This window comes from Asterias amurensis, chromosome 2 (genome assembly GCF_032118995.1).
Source record: "Asterias amurensis chromosome 2, ASM3211899v1".
NCBI classification, from domain to species: Eukaryota; Metazoa; Echinodermata; class Asteroidea; order Forcipulatida; family Asteriidae; genus Asterias; species Asterias amurensis.
In genome coordinates, this window is record NC_092649.1 from 170150 (window position 1) to 193373 (window position 23224).

General features: G+C 40.6%; 3 protein-coding genes across 4 annotated transcripts in view; 1 reads left to right on the plus strand and 2 right to left on the minus strand.

Moving 5' to 3' along the window:
• Positions 1 to 2527, minus strand: part of LOC139953914 (U3 small nucleolar RNA-interacting protein 2-like) — a 33032-nt gene extending 30505 nt beyond the window's left edge. For both annotated transcript variants that reach the window (XM_071953529.1, XM_071953521.1), the window contains exon 1: positions 2323 to 2527. In XM_071953529.1, the coding sequence (XP_071809630.1) occupies positions 2323 to 2376 (54 nt within the window). In that variant the 5' untranslated portion in view covers positions 2377 to 2527. The remainder of the gene's footprint in view (positions 1 to 2322) is intronic.
• A 314-nt stretch (positions 2528 to 2841) lies between these two features.
• Positions 2842 to 10427, plus strand: LOC139951305 (large ribosomal subunit protein eL20-like). Its single transcript, XM_071950132.1, has 5 exons — positions 2842 to 2947; positions 6964 to 7143; positions 8409 to 8538; positions 9446 to 9555; positions 10113 to 10427. Exons 1-5 carry the CDS (start codon positions 2930 to 2932, stop codon positions 10203 to 10205), a joined length of 531 nt encoding a protein of 176 aa, XP_071806233.1. The 5' UTR covers positions 2842 to 2929; the 3' UTR covers positions 10206 to 10427.
• Positions 10428 to 11118: 691 nt separating this feature from the next.
• LOC139951295 (complex I assembly factor ACAD9, mitochondrial-like) overlaps positions 11119 to 23224 on the minus strand; it is a 34760-nt gene continuing 22654 nt past the window's right edge. The window contains exons 9-15 of the mRNA XM_071950121.1: positions 23011 to 23160; positions 18254 to 18444; positions 17266 to 17474; positions 15577 to 15709; positions 14022 to 14099; positions 13537 to 13738; positions 11119 to 12287 (exon numbers count right to left, since the gene is read on the minus strand). Of these exons, the coding sequence (XP_071806222.1) occupies positions 12187 to 12287; positions 13537 to 13738; positions 14022 to 14099; positions 15577 to 15709; positions 17266 to 17474; positions 18254 to 18444; positions 23011 to 23160 (1064 nt within the window). The 3' untranslated portion in view covers positions 11119 to 12186. The remainder of the gene's footprint in view (positions 12288 to 13536; positions 13739 to 14021; positions 14100 to 15576; positions 15710 to 17265; positions 17475 to 18253; positions 18445 to 23010; positions 23161 to 23224) is intronic.

Below are 23224 nucleotides of genomic sequence, written 5' to 3' on the forward strand. Positions count from 1 at the left end.
TAAGTATTTAACTATGCTCACCTCCGTGAAGAGTTAAAACAATGACATTTCTGACGTATCTTGTTCAAAGATTACAAAAGTTTTCCTTCACGTAGAGTCAATCACGATTAGTGCTGGGCGAATAGTGAAATTTTGATATTCGGATACCGCTGGCCAACTATCCGAAATTAACCGGATATTCGAATAGTTTTTTTCGCCGCTAGGGGGCGCTATAAAAAAAAAAAAAATATATATATATATATATATATATATTTGTATTTTTTTGCCGCTAGAGGGCGCTGTTCGTTTGTGAATGAGATCGTATTGGCGGATTGATATTAGTTTTAGACAGTGTCACTCGGTACATTCATAAAAATAACCGGATCTAATTTAAAGATGGCGATTTGCTTTTTCTTTTGATCGTGATTGACTCTACGTGAAGGAAAACTTTCGTAATCTTTGAACAAATTACGTCAGAAATGTCATTGTTTAACTCTTCACGGAGGTGAGCATAGTTAAATACTTAATTTATGCTGTTTTAATAGAAGTTTCATAAGGATTCAGACAAAACATTCCTATCAGTTGTCGCCCGACGTCCGCGGATATTCGGATATTAAAAGAATACCCGGTTACTTGGTTGTAATTACAGAACTATCCGGTTTATAAATAGGTATTCGCGCCCTATGCGGATATCCGGTTAAGAAAAAAAAGGCATTCGCGGTTACGGATAGGAAAACCTATTCGCCATTAACCGGATATTCGAATAATTCGCCCAGGCCTAATCACGATCAAAAGAAAAAGCAAATCGCCATCTTTAAATTAGATCCGGTCATTTTTATGAATGAACCGAGTGACACTGTCTAAAACTAATATCAATCCGCCCAAAAGATCTCATTCACAAACGAACAGCGCCCTCTAGCGGCGAAAAAACTATTCGAATATCCGGTTAATTTCGGATAGTTGGCCAGCGGTATCCGAATAACAAAATTTCACTATTCGCCCAGCACTACTGACATAGTCAGATATGGATGTCTGCCGAGGACCCCCCGCTGCGTGTGGCACATGGACCCCCAGCACAGAGGCAAAATAATGGGCTGAATCAAACATTCTAGGTACCACATGAAACCAAGTGGAAATGGTCATGACCATGATACTATTTTTTACTTAGTATCATGGTCATGACCATTTCCACTTGGTTTCATGTGGTACCTAGTGTGGTACCTAGTGTAGTACCTACCTTGGTTTCAACTGGGTGCCTAGCCCCACTTGTGTGGCCAAGGCGAGCTGAATCCGGATTCAGCTAGCCTTGGCCACACAAGTCGGGCTACTGGGCCGCACTAAATACCGACAACTAACGACCACTCACGACAACTCACAACAACAGTTTTTAAATGCACTTTAACAGAACATTTGAACAAAAGTCAATCGTTAAATATATGCACAAAGTCATATGCACCCAAATCAATTTCAAACTGTTGAAAAAAATTGTATTTTTAACTGTAAAAAAGGTGTTTTTTACCCCGAACTTAGCAACGAACGGTAATATCCGCCATGTTGTCTTTCAACGTACTTGGACGATTCTATTATACCGCAGAGGTGATACAATGCAAGATGATTATTTACCTTTTTTTAAAATGTATTTCGTGGAGTTTAAAACAATATTATATTTAAATTTCCCCTTTTAACTTCGAATTCCAGAGTGGCGGCTTAGTTACTTTAACGAGAAAGAAAAATCAGCAGCTAAAACCAAAACGAAAAAATAAAACTCAGCCTTTGGAAATTACCTCGCCCCCTGCGGTGTAATAGAATCGTCGAAGTGCGTTGAAAGACAACATGGCGGATATTACCGATCGTTACTAAATTCGGGGTAAAAAACACCTTTTTAACAGTTCAAAATACAATTTTTTTAACAGTTTGAAAGTGATTTAGATGCATATGACTCTTGTGGACATATTTAACGGTTGAATTACGTTTAAATGTTCTGTTAAAGTGCATTTAAAAATTGTTGTCGTGAGTTGTCGTGAGGGGTCGTGAGTTGTCAGTATTTAGTACGACCGGGGCTACTGGGTGCCGAGTTTGTATTTTCTACATGTGCCGAGTTCGTGGGTGCCAAGTTTGCAAGGTGCCGAGGTTGTTGGTGCCGAGTTTACAAGGTGCCGAGTTTACAAGGTGCCGAGTTTGCAGGTGCCGAGTTTGCAAGGTGCCGAAGTGACCGGTACATATATCATCACCATTTCCTTTTTTTTTTTACACCATCACAGATATAGCATGGAGGTAGGATTAGGACACAACATTATATTATTATTAATTAACAATGTCAATTATAATTGGGGAATGACTCACCTTTTTGCCAACAGACTTCTTCTTTGTAGCTGAGCCTCTTATAAAGAATGACATTGTTGAAATTACAGGTCTTTACACTCAACAAGCAAGAAGTTAAATTCGGAGGGGACAGAAAGCAGGCTTCACTTCCATTCCATTAAACCATGCACAATAATAGGAACCCAATAATATACGACACTCGTCGTATCGTTGGTTGGTGGTTCGTCCGCAGTGTGGCCACCGATAAACACGTGGGTCATAAACTTGTCCAGTCCGATCTCACGTTATCATACGCAGCTCTCCCGTCAGAACTTGAACAAGTCTAGTAAACATTGTTTCCATTTTCCATAGAGGAACATTTATTACCAAGTAAAAAATAAACCATACTAAACATGTTTGATATCAATTGGGTTTTTTAATAGATTTTTATGTGTGATTATTAACAAAAAATCCTTATTAATTATTAACACTTGTATCTTTTAAAATAATACTTCTTCTGTTTTTCGGCCACCGTATATAAAACTGGTATCCGGCAGAGTATCCCCACACAGGCTAAGGCAATTGCAGCAGCTGGGTAAGGACACCAGTGATAGTCCACGGTCTCTTTTCTCTCCTCGTGGAATCAGCCATGAAGGCTAAGGGACAGGTGAGCAATTTAAGTCGAATTTTACAACATTTACAAACAATTGTTAATCAAAAAAACATCAGAGACTTTAAAATGATTAATCATACAATATTCTAGTGGAGCTTTCTCCGGATCTAGAATATAAATTGGTCGCATAAAGTCGAGTTATTATTCTGCACTAATCGCCATTGAAAAACTGCCACTGAAAAATACTTGCTGCCCACTATCCGGACAACTGACTGCCTTTTTGTGTGCGTATGCATAATATTGAACATCAGTCATTAATCAGCCTTTATAAAGTCAAATAGTAGATATTACTTTTGAGATATTACTTTTGTTAAAATGTTTTTTAAAAAATACCAGTTGATCGTCCGGATTTTTTCTAAAAAGAGGAGGATGATGGCCTTTTCATTAATTTAAGTTTTTATTTTTTATTTCTTTCAAAATCATAGGTGGCTGCCAAGCATTTTATTTCAAACTGGCCACAAATTCTTCAGTTTAAAGTCGCCACTTTATTTACTTATTTAATGAAGTTACAACATAGCCTAAGTCATGTAATTTGTATGTTGCGATAACGTAACCCTCCTCCCGACGGCGTAGCCGGAGGGTTATGAAGCATGATCATGATGATCGAATTGTTAAGGGCGAAATGGTCAAACACGTACAATTTCGACAGCTAGTCTGGTCAACAGATTTGTTCTATTTTTACCATTTTTCAGAAATCATGGCACAAATTCTATGAACACGAATTTAATCCTCAATGTCTAAGGCCATGAGAATGAAAATGATAGATTTGCGTCCACCGCCCGCATGCTCTGAAAGCTACCGCCAAAAAATGTCATTATTTTCACAAAATTTCATTATTTTCACAAAAAAGACTCTGCATCACAATAGTTGCGATAACGTAACCCTCCTCCCGACGGCCGCCCAGGCCGGAGGGTATGAGTCTGTTTCGAGCGGAAACGGTTGATCTGGTCCAACACGTACAATTTTGACAGCTAGTCATCAGATTTGCCCCATTTTTACCACTTTCAAAAATCATGACACAAATTCTGAGGGTACGAATTTAATACGCAATGTCTAATGCAGCCTGCCATAATACTCAAAACAAAACACCATTGAGGAAATATTTCGAAAAAAAAATGGACAAAAACTTACCAGAACCGGAGTGAAATTCACAGGTTCAAATGTCAAACCTGCGTGGGGCGGAGCTTCGGCTCTACGTGTGTGACGTGTAGTTCGTGGCAATTAAGCTTGGGCGGTCCCTTCGGTTACCCGGTTCTACCCGGTTCCAAATTGAAAACCGGACTTGCGGTTCCACTCTTCTGTGGAACCGGGTACCCGCTTTTGTCGGTTCCGATTTTAAAAGACCGAGTCACAATTATAAAAGGCTCTGTGGAGCCGATCTTGCGACGAACCGGCTCTAGAAATTGAGGCTTGATGTTGAAAGCGGTGACCGCAGATACAGTGTGCAAAGGCTTCAAGCCGACATGAGTATCAACTATCACATGTGGCTGCATATACAGTGCACACACATGGGCATCTGGTACAACCACCACATGTATGCATGTATATGTCATGCATATACATGTACATGTATAGACAGCACGTTGTGATTGGCTGCCGATATATCCATATTCATAAAAGCTTGCCCCATGCACAAAACACACAGTGCTGTATGTATGTATGTATGTACAGGCATGTACAGGCATAGTACACTTGTATGTACAGAGACGACACACTGCATGCACTACGGATGTACTGCACTACTGATGTACTGCACTACGGATGTACTGCACTACGGATGTACTACACTACGGACATACTGCTACACAACATCGTACTGCCGGCTAAATCAAAGACTTGTTTAAAGGAACACGTTGCCTTGGATCGGTCGAGTTGGTCTTTGAAAAGCGCTTGAAACCGTTTGTTACAAAATGCATATGGTTAGAAAGATAACCCAAAAGTAGAATATAATGATCCATACAAACATGCCTCGGAATTTCACGGTTTTCCTTTTACGTCACGAAGAAACACGGTCGGCCATTTATGGGAGTCAAAAAGTTGACTCCCATAAATGGCCGACCGTGTTAGTCGGCGAGGTAAAAGGAAAACCACGCAACTTCGAGGCATATTTGTGTAGATCATTGTATTCTACTTTTACAACATCTTTCTAACCATATGCATTTTATAACAAACGGTTACAAACGCTTTTTATAGACCAACTCGTCCGATCCAAGGCAACGTGTTCCTTTAAATGCAGGGAAAATAGGTGCTCGGTGGCACGATGTCTGATCATTGGGGTGGGTATTCTGGTATTTTCTTTAAAAATAGATCGGCTCCAATTGTGTGTGTGTGAGCTCGGAACCGATGTCTGATTAACTTGGTTATTTTCAGTTAAAATAGATCGGCTCAATTGTGTGTGTGTGAGCTCGGGACGGGCGGCTTATGTTTTATATTGAATTGGAACCGGGTATGTCTCAGAACCGAGCCTTTTTTCGGATCCGGAACCGAGCCCCAAATTTCTGGAACCGCCCAAGCCTAGTGGCAATGCGTAGGGTGCATAGTGTAGCCCGGCAACTGTGCACACAATGTATGTGCGGTCATCAGGGACCGTATTAAAATAGGACAATGCACTGTACATGATTGTGAGTACAGTACTGTACACCAAGTACATGTACATGTACTGTTGAACTACACGCAGGTTCGACATTTGAACCTGTGAATTTCGCTCCGGTTCTGGTAATCGCAACTAGCATCACAAATGTTCAAGTTCAATTCATCGAACAAGGGTAAAAGGCTATATTTACGCATTTTAGAAGTAGTACTATATAAGACGGACATTCCGCTGCGATCGTGTTTGCGATCGCGATCGTTTTTATTTGTAGTAAAACACGCATCTGCTGTCGTTCATCTGTCGAGCACAATCAACAAAATTGTGGAAAAATATTCTGCGCAATTTTCAATTTGCGCTATGCAGATAGGCAAATTTGTGTATCGATCTCTAGTTTGCGCAACTTGAAGATTGCACATCTTCGTGTGCAGAATAATGAAAAATGAAAAAAAGGCTAACGTCTTTTCAAAAATGCCCGGACGCAAATCTAAAACTTTCACTCCCATGGCCTAATGAACAACACTTAAACACCATTGAGAAAACATTTTGAAAAAAGGGACAAAAACATACCAGATCCCTGAGCGAAACAGTCATAAATAGGCCAGGTTGATATGTCGCATCACCATTTTGTGACTTCCCGATATGTTCAACACTTAATTTTTTGGTTACCAAGCGCTGAACCGCAGTTACCAGCCAATTGAATTGACGACCTGCAGAGCTGCGACCGAGTTGGACTAAACCATCGTGTACAAGGGGTGTTTTTATGGCAGTGCCTGTGGGCTGTTCGTTTACTATGCCCACCATTCACTCAAATAGTGCGCACGCACTGCCTTGTAACACCACTTTTACAGAATGGGTTAGTCCAACTCGACCGCGGCTCGGCAGTTAGTCAATCAATTGGCTGGTACCTGCGGTTCAGGGCGTAGTGACTAAAAAATAAAGCGTTGAACATATCGGGAAGTCACAAAATGGTCAGCTACAGGTTCAAAATAGAACCTGTGAAATTTGTGACTTGTTTTGCTCCGGGATCTGGTAAGTTTTTGTCCTTTTTCTTCTGCATATTTTCTTAATTGTGTTTTTGAGTGTTATTCATTAGACATTGAGGATTAAGTTTGTGTTCCTAGAATTTGTGGCATGACTTTTGAAAGTGGTAAAAATTGAGCAAATCTGCTGACTAGACCATTTCTCCCTTACAATTCGAGCATGCTTCGTAACCCACCGACTACGCCATCGAGAGGAGGGTTATGTTATCGCAACTATAACAACATGTACAAGGAAGTTCTTAAAAGATTTTCAAGACTTCCAAATCCAAGTTTTGAAGGTTAATGTCGAGGGAATAATCCAGAAATTTCTGCTGAATACTACACTTAATTTTTATTTTGTGTAACACTATGAAGTAACTGCCTTTTTTATTCACTAACAGCTGAAGGAGTACCATGTGATTGGTCGGAGGGTGCCCACCGATAAGGTGCGCATTCCTGCCCTCTACAAGATGCGCATCTTTGCATCAGACCATGTGTCCGCCAAGTCTCGCTTTTGGTACTTCATCAAGAAACTGAAGAAAATCAAGAAGACCAGAGGGGAAATCGTCTCCTGTCGGAAGGTACACAAACTTGTTTAATAGTGCTGGGCGAATAGTGAAATTTTGTTATTCGGATACCGCTGGCCAACTATCCGAAATTAACCGGATATTCGAATAGTTTTTTCGCCGCTGGAGGGCGCTATTTGAAAAAAATTAAATTATAATTTTTTATTTTTATTTCACCGCTAGAGGGCGCTGTTCGTTTGTGAATGAGATCTTATGGGCGGATTGATATTAATTTTAGACAGTGTCACACGGTTCATTCATAAAAATGACCGGATCTAATTTAAAGATGGCGATTTGCTTTTTCTTCTGATCGTGATTGACTCTACGTGAAGGAAAACTTTTGTAATCTTTGAACAAAATAGGTTGGAAATGTCATTGTTTTAACTCTTCACGGAGGTGAGCATAGTTAAATACTTAATTTATGCTGTTTTATGCTGTCTTAATAGAAGTTTCATAAGGATTCAGACAAAACATTCATATCAGTTGTCGCCCGACGTGCGCGGATATTTGGATATTAAAGAATATCCGGTTACTTGGTTGTAATTACAGAACTATCCAGTTTATAAATAGGTATTCGCGCCCTATGCGGATATCCGGTTAAAAAAAAAAGGCATTCGCGGTTCTGGATAGGAAAACCTATTCGCCATTAACCGGATATTCGAATAATTCGCCCAGGCCTATTGTTTAATAATGTTTTAACACAGGGTGATCTATTAAGGCTGCTTAAAACAAATTCGTATGCTTTCTGCCCTTCATTCTCCTTCATTTTTCACATCACAAGAATGAACATGTCTGGCTATTTAACAATTAACGACGGTCGAGGCTTAATTTTCATCATCTTTGGTTGTTAAGGTCTTCTTTTACATATAAAAGAAGCTTTACTGTGAATCAGGACTGCACAGTGCTGTTCGGGCCATTTGTCATACTCTCCTGAAACATTCGAGATGCTTCATGGTTGATACAACTAATGTCATGAGAAATGCACATCATACGTTGGCACAGAGTGTTTTGTCTCTGTTTGCCAATTCTAAAATGTGCAAATAATAATCTTTGGCTGCTTGTCGCCTGTCAGAACCAACAATCATGTTCATGGGAGTGAAACAAGTTGCTACACAAATTTCTAAACCTGAGGAAAGCTTCACTGGTACCTTCAGGTTTTTGTTCTCTGAGAAATGTAAATGTAAATGTAAACATATTTTTATAACATTCTGGAAGAAAGTGCCTACTATATAACAAATGATAATATTTTGTTTTTTTACTCACCCATCCCCTTCCAAAAGATCTACGAGACCAAGCCAACAAAGATAAAGAATTTCGGCATCTGGCTTCGATATGACTCTAGGAGTGGATCCCACAACATGTACAGAGAGTACCGTGATCTGACCACTGCTGGGGCTGTCACACAATGCTGTAAGTTCATGTACAAAGGATTATATGCATAATCCTGAAAGGATTAGTCACCTAGTACATTAGGAGGAAAATCAAACTAAGAACTGTGCTGTGTACTGGCAACTGATGGGGCTGTTATTTCATGCACAAAGCAAGAATCAACCACCAAGTAAATTGGAAGGAAAGTTTCACAAAACATGATTCATCTTTTAAAGGGTATATGTACTTTTTCCTAACAAAAAACACAATGTCCACCGATATACATTAAACTTACACAGTTTGAAGATTATGATAGTAGAAAGCTTCCCTTGAAATTTTACTTACTGAGGTGCTGTAGTTTTTGAGAAATGAGTAAAAGTAATAACTTTCATCTCAGTTTTAGCATGTAAAAACTTATTAACCAGTTATGCTATGGTTTTGGTATAATATCATAACTGGTTAAGGGGATTTTACATGCTAAAATAGTTTTGGTCTCATGAGACCATAACTATTTTGTGACTTGTTTTACTCATTTCTCAAAAACTACACAACCTTAGTTAGTAATATTTGGAGGGAAGCTTTCCACTATCATTATCTTCAAACCCTGTAAGTTTAATGTAAATCTGTGGACATTTTGAAAAAGTACCCGAATCCTTTAAGATGTCTGTGCTGTGCAATCTAAATAGTAATGTGTGCTTCACAGATGTATTGTGCCGAACACCATGCTTTACTTTTTGCACATCATACGTTGGCACAAAGTTGATGTCTCTGCTTGCCAATTCTAAAATGTGCATATAGAAATTATTTGGCTGCTTGTCGCCTGTCAGAACCAATAATCATGTTCATGGGAGTGAAACAAGTTGCTACAAAAGTCCAAAGTATCAAGTGAGATGTGGATGCTTTCAACTGTCATGACTTGATAGTAATTAAAATTTCTTGTTTTCTTTAGACCGTGACATGGGTGCTCGTCACAGAGCAAGGGCCTCCTGTATCCAGATCATGAAGGTGGAGACAGTATCTGCCAAGAAATGCAGACGTCCTAACATCAAGCAGTTCCATGTAAGATCACACTTTGTGTGCTTTGATATTTATCCAAGTACTTGGAAAATTTTGAACAATATTATTTTTTTTAAAGTGTTTACAAACCGTATACCCTAGCCTCAATACCATAGGTAGCGCCATGTATCGATACCTCTCGTCACTAATCCCTGGTAGGGATGTACCGACTAACAACGCCGATTAGCTCCAATAACATGCATGCTTGTATAACTATTTAAGCTCTTGTATGGTGCTTGTAGGATGCTTTGTATACGCGAGTCAAAATGCAAGTACTTTGGACATTCCCATTTCAAATGAGTCATGTTTCTAAATGTTCACCCTAAACTACTTAGTACGACATACCACAAGATTGTAGTATGAGAAGGGACCAGTTGCTCTTTGACTTATGCCTCTTTTGCGGGTTGCCATTCTTAAGCGTTCGCGTACAGTGGATGTTCGCAAATAATCTTCATTTCCTATTTCTGTGGTGTTGTGGTACCATGCTCACCCAGGGGGAAACCTTACCGTTTTCCCCCTAGCTTATTAAAGTCTAACACACCATTACTGTTTTTTTACAGAACTCCAAGATCAAGTTCCCACTGCCTCATCGTACACAGCGTACATACAGGCCCATCTTTACCACAAGAAGGCCCAACACCTGCTTCAACTAAGCATTCTCAACCACAATGGAGTGCTACTCATAAACTCATCACCTTCTTACAATGTATCGGTTGGGATTAACAGGAGTTGTTAACAAAATAAATCTTAATATGTGATATTCTTCACCACTGGCAGTAGATAATTTATCTTCGCTTGGAAGTGTTGTAGATGTCGCACATCTCATTATGGAATCAGTGAATAAATGGCATGACTTGTATCAACAAGAACAAATACTCTTTTTGTCATTATTTGTTGTTTATTTTTCTAGACTTTTTTGTCTTCTCTTTTTTTTCTTGAAAATGAAACCATAACTGAACCAAGTTACCTTTGGTAGATGTCAAAGACCAGTCTCCTCGCTTGGTGTATCTCAACATATGCATAAAAAAACAAACCTGTGAAAATTTGGTTTCAAGTTATCAGCTGAGGTCTTTAAATCAATTCAAATATTTTAGTGAGAAATTACTTCTTTCTCAAAAACTGTGTTACATCAGAGGGAGCCGGTTCTAACAATGTTTTAAACTATAAACATCTCTATATTGATTTGAACAAGTAAGTTTTTATGCTTGCAATTAAAACCTGATAAATGTACTCGCCAGTAGTAGAATATTATAGCAAGGCAGTTCTCTAAAAAAACAAACTCTACCTAGCAAGTAGATACACATGACGTTGCCACAAACTAAACATAAATGATACCTCACCATGCAATGCTTCTTAGGACTCCCCTGAGCTATAAATCAGCTATTGCAATGATGTTAATTTTATGGGTACCAGCAAACTCGGCACCCACTCGGCACCAAGAATGTCGGCACCAAACAAACTCGGCACCGGCCTATTTTGGTCCAATAAACCATGGAGAAATAAACCAAACTTGGCACCAACAGCACATACCACCCGAAGAGTTGTATTAAAACACAATAAAAACTGGTTTGAATTCAGTTAAATTAATTAGTAGTTATGCTAGCTTATATGACCATAACCGCTTCCGAACTTTTGAAAAAATTGGCATCGGAGATTTTTTCCCGAAAACTTTACGTCCGCACGTTCAGTTTTTGTTTTGTTTTCATGGTGGTCGCTATTGATGTATTGGGTTTTGAACATGTTAACGTTTGGTTGACAATGATCGACTTTTTTGATTTTGAAGAGAGTGTGATTTGGGAGCCTGATTTGCCTACAGTCGCGGCCGACCGCCGCAGCGACAGTTCAGAACTCTTTCGTGTAAATGTTCCCAAAAAATACTTAGACATCAAAATTATGTATTCTCGTCTAGAAAAGGCGCCCTCACTATGTCAGTTCACACAAAATAAATATTAATTATTTTATACAGATCTTTGAAAAGGACAACCTCACTATGACAGTGAAAAAAGTTTGTAGTTGTGCTGGGTGCCGAGTTTGAGAGGTGCCGAGTTTGCTGTTGCCGAGTTTGCAAGGTGCCGAAGTGTCCGCTATTCAATTTTACTACCAAGAGTTGTTCACACCCAATCTAACTAGTTTCCTTGTGATTCATCCTAATTGAAGAGAGCTGAAGATTGTTCATGGATGCAGTTGAATTAAATACAACTTGAACATGAGAAACAAACACAAATCACATGTAGTGTTAAGTGATGTTGCAAAGTTAAAAAAAGGAAAATTCAAACAGGATTGCATTGATACTGCTTACAAATACACTCATTCATGAGAACACAATAAATACACGTTACAGCACTTGACTTGAACCTTTGGTTCAAATTCCAATTAGCAAAACCAAAAGTAATTAGAAACTTACAAATGCCACAAATTCTGGATTTATAATCAGTAAAACCTTCGGTGGTCAGACCTATTAAAGTTTCCATAGATTTTGTATACCAGTTGATCATAAACAAATATAATTGTGTGTTGAGCAAAACATTTGTAGGTAACTCAATTTGGGACTAATTAATGATACGAGAACCTAGAGACTGAACGTTCAACTTGTGATGATAAATTGGTGACAACTTGACGACGAATTGATTAGGCCTAAAATTCCTTCGTCAGTGGATGAACAGCCAGGTAACCATGGTTATTACACACCTCTGTTGCAATTCTTTGAATTGCCGAGTCACAGTTTTCATCGGGTGCTGAGGGAAAAAAGAAATTAAAAAAAATTGCTGTCATGGAATGAGGCTCCTATAATAAAAGCTTTAAAGGGAAATATTTGAACCCATATTAGCCAAGCTACATGATAATCCTTACCAACAAAAAAAGGCTACAAGCGCTGACCTACCGGACTTCCCGCAGGAGATTTTTTGCCTGTTTCGTTCTTCATTGTTTTAGACCAGAAATGTATCCCACAATCCTTTTCTTCAATACGCACTACAGTATGTTTCGCTGAGTTTCATGTCGATTTTGATCAATGTTTTGCCTGGAAGTTCACTTATTTGGCAGTCTAATTTTTCCGAGGAAGAGGTAAAAAATGCAGTGCGTCCACAGCACACAGGATTGAACTGTTTTGTCTAAGGAAAACGTTACATTATTGACTAGTACGTTTATAGAATGGTACATGTTAACAAGTTATGATATCATTTTGAAGCTGAGAAAACACTCTTTCCAGTCATGATACTTATGTTCACTGTTTGTTATTGTCCAAGAAACAATTTTTAGTTTTTTTAAGTATCTAATTTTCTTGTTTTTCCTTTTAGTGTTAGTCATTATGGCAGCTGTCAAACGGGACAAACTTGACATAATAAAGAGAATTTTGTCCTCTTTCCAAGGGTATACAAAGTGTTTCTGTCAATGATGACCTTATTTTTGTGTTAAATGTTTCCCGATGTACGAATAAACACTAAGTGTGTGTGCAGGCGCTTACCCACAAACACCCTTTTTTTTGTAAATAAACGCTTAGGCCGATATGGGTTAATAAGAATATGTTTAAACAATAAATAAGTAAAGACTTTATTATTAAACTCGCCCCTGGGTTGACCCAACACTCAAACTATTCAAACTCACTGCAATGATTGTATGATGGGACATCTGTACAACTGAACTTGATTAAACTCAACCCCTGGGTTGACCCAACACTCAAACTATTCAACTCACTGCAATGATTGTATGATGGGACATCTGTACAACTGAACTTGATTAAACTCAACCCCTGGGTTGACAACACTCAAACTATTCAACTCACTGCAATGATTGTATGATGGGACATCTGTACAACTGAACTTGATTAAACTCAACCCCTGGGTTGACCCAACACTCAAACTACTCAACTCACTGCAATGATTGTATGATGGGACATCTGTACAACAGAACTTTATTAAACTCACCCCTGGATTGACCCAACACTCAAGATGGGACATCTGTACAACAAAACTGTATAAAACTCACCCCGAGCGATATCATAGAAGTTCTTTGTTATCCTCTCATCAGCCTGCTTACAAAACGTCTTAGCAATGGTCATCTCATGATCACAGTTCCTCAGGCCAATGGTCTTAGACCTAGAAGCACGTGATAAGACGGCTGTGATTGCATACACATCTATGAGAATGTCTGCTATACGCTTCAGCACCAGCTGTTCCGTCATGATTCCCTAATAAACAGAGAGGAAGTTGGGAGGAGGGAGATGCAATTTGTACAGACCTTTAAAATTGTTTACGTCCTTCAATATATGGACTATGATCAGAGTGAAAATATGTAAAATCCAAAAGAACAATGATCAGACTTTACACATTCCAATTCTCAGAAGTAATTACTATATGAGTTTCCTTTTCCCCTCATGTCCTAAAGCTTTTTGTCAAAGTCTTTGCTTTAACATAGGTGTTCTAGTTAACATGGTGGACCAAGCTGTAAGATGTGATGTACGTATAGCTCACCTTCTTGTACTTGGCTAGTAGACTTTCCACAACATAACCAAACTGGGTTGCTCTAGTCTGCAACGTCTTTGCCTCATCCTGTCAAACAAATGACATTAAAGGTGTTATTTAAAATTAGTTTTAAATGTTAATGATAATGATGTACACACTGCACTTCCCAAACAACAATCACTTTATTTGCCACAAATATTTTGTAGTTTGTTTATATTGTGCAGACCTTTCCTAATAAAAATATCTGACTTTTGGGTTCAGGTTCATGTATCTTGCAGAAACTGAAACCTTTTTATGTTGAGGAAAGTTAATATAACTTGTGGAACATTGATGTAACTGTATCTATATTTATAATAGATGTTAAGTTTGCATCGGGGATAAAGAATATTAATTTTGGTTTTTACCCATACACCGATGTGCACTGTATACTCAGTACTTTCCCGAGTCCTGTGAAAAAATATCACAGGCATGTTTACTCGGGTGGGATTCGAACCCACGACCCTTGCAATTCTAGATCAGTGTCTTACCAACTAGACTACCGAGGTTGCCCAGCAGCTAGAGGCAGTTTGAATCCTATGTTTTGGCAGCGGGTACCGCAACGATACAATAGATGTTAAGTTTGCATCGGGGATAAAGAATATTAATTTTGGTTTTTACCCATACACCGATGTGTGTTAGCACTGTATACTCAATACTTTCCCAAGTCCTGTGAAAAAATATCACAGGCATGTTTACTCAGGTGGGATTCCTGACCCTTGCAATTCTAGAGCAGTGTCTTACCAACTAGGCTGCCAAAACATAGGATTTGAACTGCCTCTAGCTGCCGGGCAACCTCGGTAGTATAGTTGGTAAGACACTGCTCTAGAATTGCAAGGGTCGTGGGTTCGAATCCCACCCGAGTAAACATACCTGTGATATTTTTTCACAGGACTCGGGAAAGTACTGAGTATACAGTGCTAACACCACATAGTTTTGACAGCTGCATTTAAAGGTGGTGACACAGACTTTTGTTTGAAACTAAGTGAGTAGCGTTTTCCAAGCATTAAGATGTCACCTATTGATATTATTTTTTGTATTAAATATTCCAGTGGATTATAAGGTGTTATTATGTGAACTTTCCAGGGTCCCAATCTGGGAGAAGAAACCCCACTCTTACCCGTGAAGGGGAAGAGAGAGAGATGTTGTACTATTATAGACGGGAAGGAAGAAACGAAAGAGTTCATATAGACTAGAGTGAGACGGGAGGGACTTGGTGTTCAGCGGGCCTTAGTGCCGACACCCCAAGCACCGCACCCCAGCAAACACAAAACAGGTTGAGCCTCCGTGATGATAACTATTCAGTAATTTGTGTTTTGTTAATGCTCCCTTGTATAAAATATATTAACTATTGTGTTGTAAATAGAGAGACTTGTAAATAAATGTATATAGTTTCATACGCAAATGAATTTGTGGACAATGCGTTTGATTTGACCCTCTGTTTGGTGTGTGTTAAACTATCTACCGAAGGTTATGTCCCGTTTTGGCTAACTTCAAATTCCGGGATGTGACATATACAAATACTCACATTGAATACTGGGTGGACACCACCACTATCATGATCCAACTTGACACCTTTCTTCAGGCCGATCTTATACAAGAATCTATCAAGTAAAGCCTTGGTCACAAACCCTGGATTACTCAAGGGACTCTGTAGTTTCCTGGAGATAGAGGAGGATAAATCAGTTTTAAGTACAACATACATCAAATAAAGAAACCAACTATATTTAACTCACTTGACAGTGTCGACCAATTGCTTGCCAGCTGCTTGCATACCAGTAAGTACAACATACATCAAATAAAGAAACCAACTACAGTCGACTCCCGTTATAACGAGGTCCGCCGGACTGGCCCATTTTCCTTGTATTATCCGAATCTCGTCATAAACGCAGCGCGCTAAATATAGATACATACGTCATTATTGTGCATAGAGTAGTATGTGCGATGTACTGCACAAACAATTACAACGTGGGGCTTATAAAACTTTTAACTAAGTTGGTTTAAATTTAAATTCAATTTTAAAATCAATTTACATTTTACAAGATTGATAAAAAGTGTAAGATTTTAACTTGCGTTCATGTTTTGGGAAGTTTCTCTTACAAAACTTTGGTCGCCGGCAGTTTATTGCCAATGCAATAAATAGAGTCTTGGTTTTCATTGGTAACCACCTGTTTAACGCTGGATGGTTCATTGCTGCTGCGAGATACCAGGGAAATCTTACTGCTGCAATGCATATTGCACACGCTGTGAAAATTTTCAGTCAATAAAATAAAAGCTGGATTTTCATTGGTAACCACTAGTGTAATAATAGAAGGTTCATTGCTAACACGAGATACCAGGGAAGATCGTGCTGTTCTGTGCATGTGTGTCATGTGCAATACACTCGTCGCAGCAACAAAAAATAGAATCTTGATTTTCATTGGTAAACACCTGTGTCATGTTAGATGGTTCATTGCCAATGTGGGATACCAGGTAAAATCTTGCTTTTGCATTCAATAATATTGATCATGCAACTAGTTTTGATTGTAAGTTGCAGGTGTTTTTTTTCTTCTGAAAATTTATAATGCGCTTATAAACTCAGTGGATCAGTATCTTTTCTTAAGATTTCTCCAATGTTTGAACCATGCAAACCTCCTAATCCCTCCATTGTCCGGAGTTTGGATTTAACAACCTTGCTTGCTGACTCGTGACTCCCGATTTCGGATTAGTGTTGCTAGCGGTAGCGTCCACTTAACACCTCTATTGTATGTCTTAAAAGCCACAAATATCGACTTTACCAGCTGTACAGGTATTTCCTTTGTTGGTTTTGAATTGTTCTCGTTATAGAAGGGTTTTAAACAATGTTTTGCTCGTAATGGGTCTCCCAAATTACCTCGTTATAACCGTGTTCTCGCTACTACCGTGCTCGTATAATCAGTATTTTAATGCATTGAAACACGCATGGGGCCGTTCGGGACCGGCAAAAAACCTCGTATCAACCGGAACCTTGTAACATGCGAGCTCATAATAACGGGAGTCGACTGTATATTTAACTCACTTGACAGTGTCAATCAATTGCTTGCCAGCTACTTACATACCAGTAAGTACAACATACATCAAATAAAGAAACCAACTATACTTAACCCACTTGACAGTGCCGATCAATTGCTTGCCAGCTACTTACATACCAGTAAGTACAACATACATCAAATAAAGAAACCAACTATATTTAACTCACTTGACAGTATCGACCAATTGCTTGCCAGCTGCTTGCATACCAGTAAGTGCAACATACATCCTGAGAATCTCATTGGTTCCTTCAAAGATAAGAAGGATGCGAGCATCTCGGAGGTACCTCTCATATGGATAGTCCTTCATATAGCCAAGACCTCCAAGAATTTGGAGGGCTTCACTCACACACACCCATGAACCCTCAGATGCAAACACCTGTAATGTTAAATGCATGTAAATTCAGAGAAATAATATAATAGTTTAGGAAGTGTTGACATATATGTTTAAGCTTATATCACCACAATATGTTAATGTATGATTTACATTTCTTTTGCTCCTTTGGTTATTGTTTATCCCTTTAGAGACACTTGTATTCAATGGAAAGTTGTGGCCGAGAGTATAAATGCACTGGACACAAGCTCTGGTGTTTCTGTTCAGCAGAGTGTGGGTACCAGATTTGATCATGGCACTTGTGTCCTTAAGCAAGATACTTAACCACGAATGTTTTGGCCTTCAAATGGGAGTTAAGCTGTAGGTCCCGTGTGTTGTGTAATGCCATAAAGAAACCAGGGGTGGATTTCACAAAGAGTTAGGAATAGTTTTATCTCGAGTTAGGACCAGTTACTCGTCCTAACTTAGGACTATCCATGCAATTTGTATATCTCCTAGGACTAGTCCTAAGTTAGGACTAGTCCTAACTCTTTGTGAAATCGAACCCAGTACACTTATCGTTAAGAGAAGGGATTAGCCCTGGTGTTTCTGGCAGTGGCTGCCGAGTGCCCCTCAGCAACTAGTAAACCCAGTATACAAGGTGCTGCATGAATTGGTATCATAACAATTTCAAAATGTGTCTTTAAAAGAGTGTCTCTTAAGAGCACCTTCAAAAGAGATTTAAAACATAGTTGTATCCGCAAGTTTACTATTACTTAAAGTTTATTCTTACTTGTTTTATGTTGGTATCAACTACAAAAATTTCTTTTGTGTATTCCACATACCTTAACGATAGCAGCTTCCAATGAGCAATCTTGAGGTCCAGGTCTATCCAGCATTCCAGCCGTAAGATAAGCCATGCTTTCCATTACGTATGCTGTTATGGTCATCTGGGCTATCTTCTCTTGTATCAATCCAAAGTCACGTAATTTAGTATTGAATTGTTTGCGGGTACTTGCATGTTCAGTTACCATACCTAAAAACATATAGGGCATAATTAACATTCATGCAAAATTTAATCAATATCAATAATCAAATTAAAGTGTGTGAAAAATCTCCAAACAGGTTCTTAAATAATATGGCTAGCCAATACTTACACATAAAGAATACCTGGTATAATGCGCACAAGCTTAAACGTTTCGACTGTGCAGCACCAACCACAACGCATTACAATCAGTGAATGCATTTCATATGTTTTCAAAAAGAGAACAAGAAATCCAAGTACATATTGAGAGAATGTTGGTTATCTTTCTTTTTTTTGAGCTACGGTTTCATTGTGCCATTTCTCAAAACTAAAGTATACAGTAAAATCACACAAAAACAATCCTGTCCGTGAGCATACTCTAAACTCTACAATCTCCTCATACACGTACCTACTGCAACCTTGATCAACCCACTCCCCCCCTCCACATACATGTACTAACCTACTGCAACCTTGATCAACATGACACCCTCCACATACTAACCTACTGCAACCTTGATCATCCCACTCCACATCCTCCACATACAAACCTACTGCAACCTTAAACATCCCACTCAACACCTTCCACATAATAACCTACTGCAACCTTTATCATCCCACTCCACACCCTCCTCATACTTACCTACTGCAACCTTGATCAACCCACTCCACACCCTCCTCATACTTACCTACTGCAACCTTGATCAACCCACTCCACATCCTCCACATACTAACCTACTGCAACCTTGATCAACCCACTCCACACCCTCCTCATACTAACCTACTGCAACCTTGATCATCCCACTCCACACCCTCCTCATACTTACCTACTGCAACCTTGATCATCCCACTCCACACCCTCCTCATACTAACCTACTGCAACCTTGATCAACCCACTCCACATCCTCCACATACTAACCTACTGCAACCTTGATCAACCCACTCCACACCCTCCTCATACTAACCTACTGCAACCTTGATCAACCCACTCCACACCCTCCACATACTAACCTACTGCAACCTTGATCATCCCACTCCACACCCTCCACATACTAACCTACTAAAACCTTGATCATCCCACTCCACACCCTCCTCATACTTACCTACTGAAACCTTGATCATCTCACTACACATCCTCCACATACTAACCTACTGCAACCTTGATCATCCCACTCCACACCCTCCTCATACTAACCTACTGCAACCTTGATCAACCCACTCCACACCCTCCTCATACTAACCTACTGCAACCTTGATCATCCCTCTCCACACCCTCCACATACTAACCTACTGCAACCTTGATCATCCCTCTCCACACCCTCAACATACTAACCTACTGCAACCTTGATCATCCCACTCCACACCCTCCTCATACTTACCTACTGCAACCTTGATCATCCCACTCCACACCCTCCTGATACTAACCTACTGCAACCTTGATCATCCCTCTCCACACCCTCCACATACTAACCTACTGCAACCTTGATCATCCCACTCCACACCCTCCTCATACTAACCTACTGCAACCTTGATCAACCCACTCCACACCCTCCTGATACTAACCTACTGCAACCTTGATCATCCCTCTCCACACCCTCCACATACTAACCTACTGCAACCTTGATCATCCCACTCCACACCCTCCTCATACTTACCTACTGCAACCTTGATCATCCCACTCCACACCCTCCACATACTAACCTACTGCAACCTTGATCATCCCTCTCCACACCCTCCTCATACTTACCTACTGCAACCTTGATCAACCCACTCAACACCCTCCTCATACTTACCTACTGCAACCTTGATCATCCCTCTCCACACCCTCCTCATACTTACCTACTGCAACCTTGATCAACCTACTCCACACCCTCCTCATACTTACCTACTGCAACCTTGATCATCCCACTCCACACCCTCCACATACTAACCTACTGCAACCTTGATCATTCCACTCCACACCCTCCTCATACTTACCTACTGCAACCTTGATCATCCCACTCCACATCCTCCTCATACCAACCTACTGCAACCTTGATCAACCCCACTCCACACCCCTTCATACTAACCTACTGCAACCTTGATCATCCCACTCCACACCCTCCTCATACTAACCTACTGCAACCTTGATCAACCCACTCCACACCCTCCACATACTAACCTACTGCAACCTTGATCATCCCACTCCACACCCTCCTCATACTAGCCTACTGCAACCTTGATCAACCCACTCCACACCCTCCACATACTAACCTACTGCAACCTTGATCAACCCACTCCACACCCTCCACATACTAACCTACTGCAACCTTGATCATCCCACTCCACACCCTCCACATACTAACCTACTGCAACCTTGATCATCCCACTCCACACCCTCCTCATACTAGCCTACTGCAACCTTGATCAACCCACTCCACACCCTCCACATACTAACCTACTGCAACCTTGATCATCCCACTCCACACCCCCTCATACTAACCTACTGCAACCTTGATCATCCCACTCCACACCCTCCTCTTACTAACCTACTGCAACCTTGATCAACCCACTCCACACCCTCCACATACTAACCTACTGCAACCTTGATCATCCCTCTCCACACCCTCCACATACTAACCTACTGCAACCTTGATCATCCCACTCCACACCCTCCACATACTAACCTACTGCAACCTTAATCAACCCGCTCCACACCCCCTCATACTAACCTACTGCAACCTTGATCATCCCACTCCACACCCTCCTCATACTAACCTACTGCAACCTTGATCATCCCACTCCACACTCTCCACATACTAACCTACTGCAACCTTGATCAACCCACTCCACACCCTCCACATACTAACCTACTGCAACCTTGATCATCCCTCTCCACACCCTCCACATACTAACCTACTGCAACCTTGATCATCCCACTCCACACCCTCCACATACTAACCTACTGCAACCTTAATCAACCCGCTCCACACCCCCTCATACTAACATACTGCAACCTTGATCCACCCACTCCAAACCCTCCACATACTAACCTACTGCAACCTTGATCAACCCACTCAACTCTCTTCATCCTTACCTACTGCAACCTTGATCAACCCACTCCACACCCTCCACATACTAACCTACTGCAACCTTGATCAACCCACTCCACACCCTCCTAATCCTTACCTACTGCAACCTTAATCAACCCACTCCACACCCCCTCATACTGATCTACTGCAACCTTGATCAACCCGCTCCACACCCTCCTCTTCCTTACCTACTGCAACCTTGATCACCCAGGTCGAAATTCCAGTTGAACCTAGTTAAACTGGGTTTAACTGGAACTAGTTGAAACCAGTTGATAAACTAGTTAAACACAGTTAAAACCAGTTGGTTTAATATGGAAAATTGACAGAGACCAACTGGTTTATAATTTCAACCTAGTTGAACACAGTTAAACCTAGTCCAAACCAGTTGGTTAATATGGAAAATGGACGAGTTTGATCACTATCCAGTTGAACCAGTTGACCCCAGTTAACTAGGTTCAACTGGAATTTTGACCTGGGCATCCCACTCCACACCCCCTCATACTAACCTACTGCAACCTTGATCAACCCACTCCACTCTCTTCATCCTTACCTACTACAACCTTGATCAACCCACTCCACTCTCTTCATCCTTACCTACTGCAACCTTGATCAACCCACTCCACACCCTCCACATACTAACCTACTGCAACCTTGATCAACCCACTCCACACCCTCCACATACTAACCTACTGCAACCTTGATCAACCCACTCCACACCCTCCAAATACTAACCTACTGCAACCTTGATCAACCCACTCCACACCCTCCACATACTAACCTACTGCAACCTTGATCAACCCACTCCACATCCTCCACATACTAACCTACTGCAACCTTGATCAACCCACTCCACACCCTCCTCATACTAGCCTACTGCAACCTTGATCAACCCACTCCACACCCTCCACATACTAACCTACTGCAACCTTGATCAACCCACTCCACACCCTCCTCATACTAACCTACTGCAACCTTGATCATCCCACTCCACACCCTCCTCATACTAACCTACTGCAACCTTGATCAACCCACTCCACACCCTCCACATACTAACCTACTGCAACCTTGATCATCCCACTCCACACCCTCCTCATACTAGCCTACTGCAACCTTGATCAACCCACTCCACACCCTCCACATACTACCCTACTGCAACCTTGATCAACCCACTCCACACCCTCCACATACTAACCTACTGCAACCTTGATCATCCCACTCCACACCCTCCACATACTAACCTACTGCAACCTTGATCATCCCACTCCACACCCTCCTCATACTAGCCTACTGCAACCTTGATCAACCCACTCCACACCCTCCACATACTAACCTACTGCCACCTTGATCATCCCACTCCACACCCCCTCATACTAACCTACTGCAACCTTGATCAACCTACTCCACTCCCTTCATCCTTACCTACTGCAACCTTAATCATCCCACTCCACACCCCCTCATCCTTACCTACTGCAACCTTGATCAACCCGCTCCACACCCTCCTCTTCCTTACCTACTGCAACCTTGATCATCCCTGCTCCTGAGCTGCCCATGCTGAAACGACCGCTGTTCAGAATATTCATTGCAACCTTGAAGCCTCCGCCCACCTCACCCAGAACATTCTCGACTGGAACGGGCGTGTTCTCAAAGTGAACCTCACATGCTTATTAGATCAAAATAAAAAATGCAAAGTGTTCACCATTTTTTAGATTACCATACTTGAATTG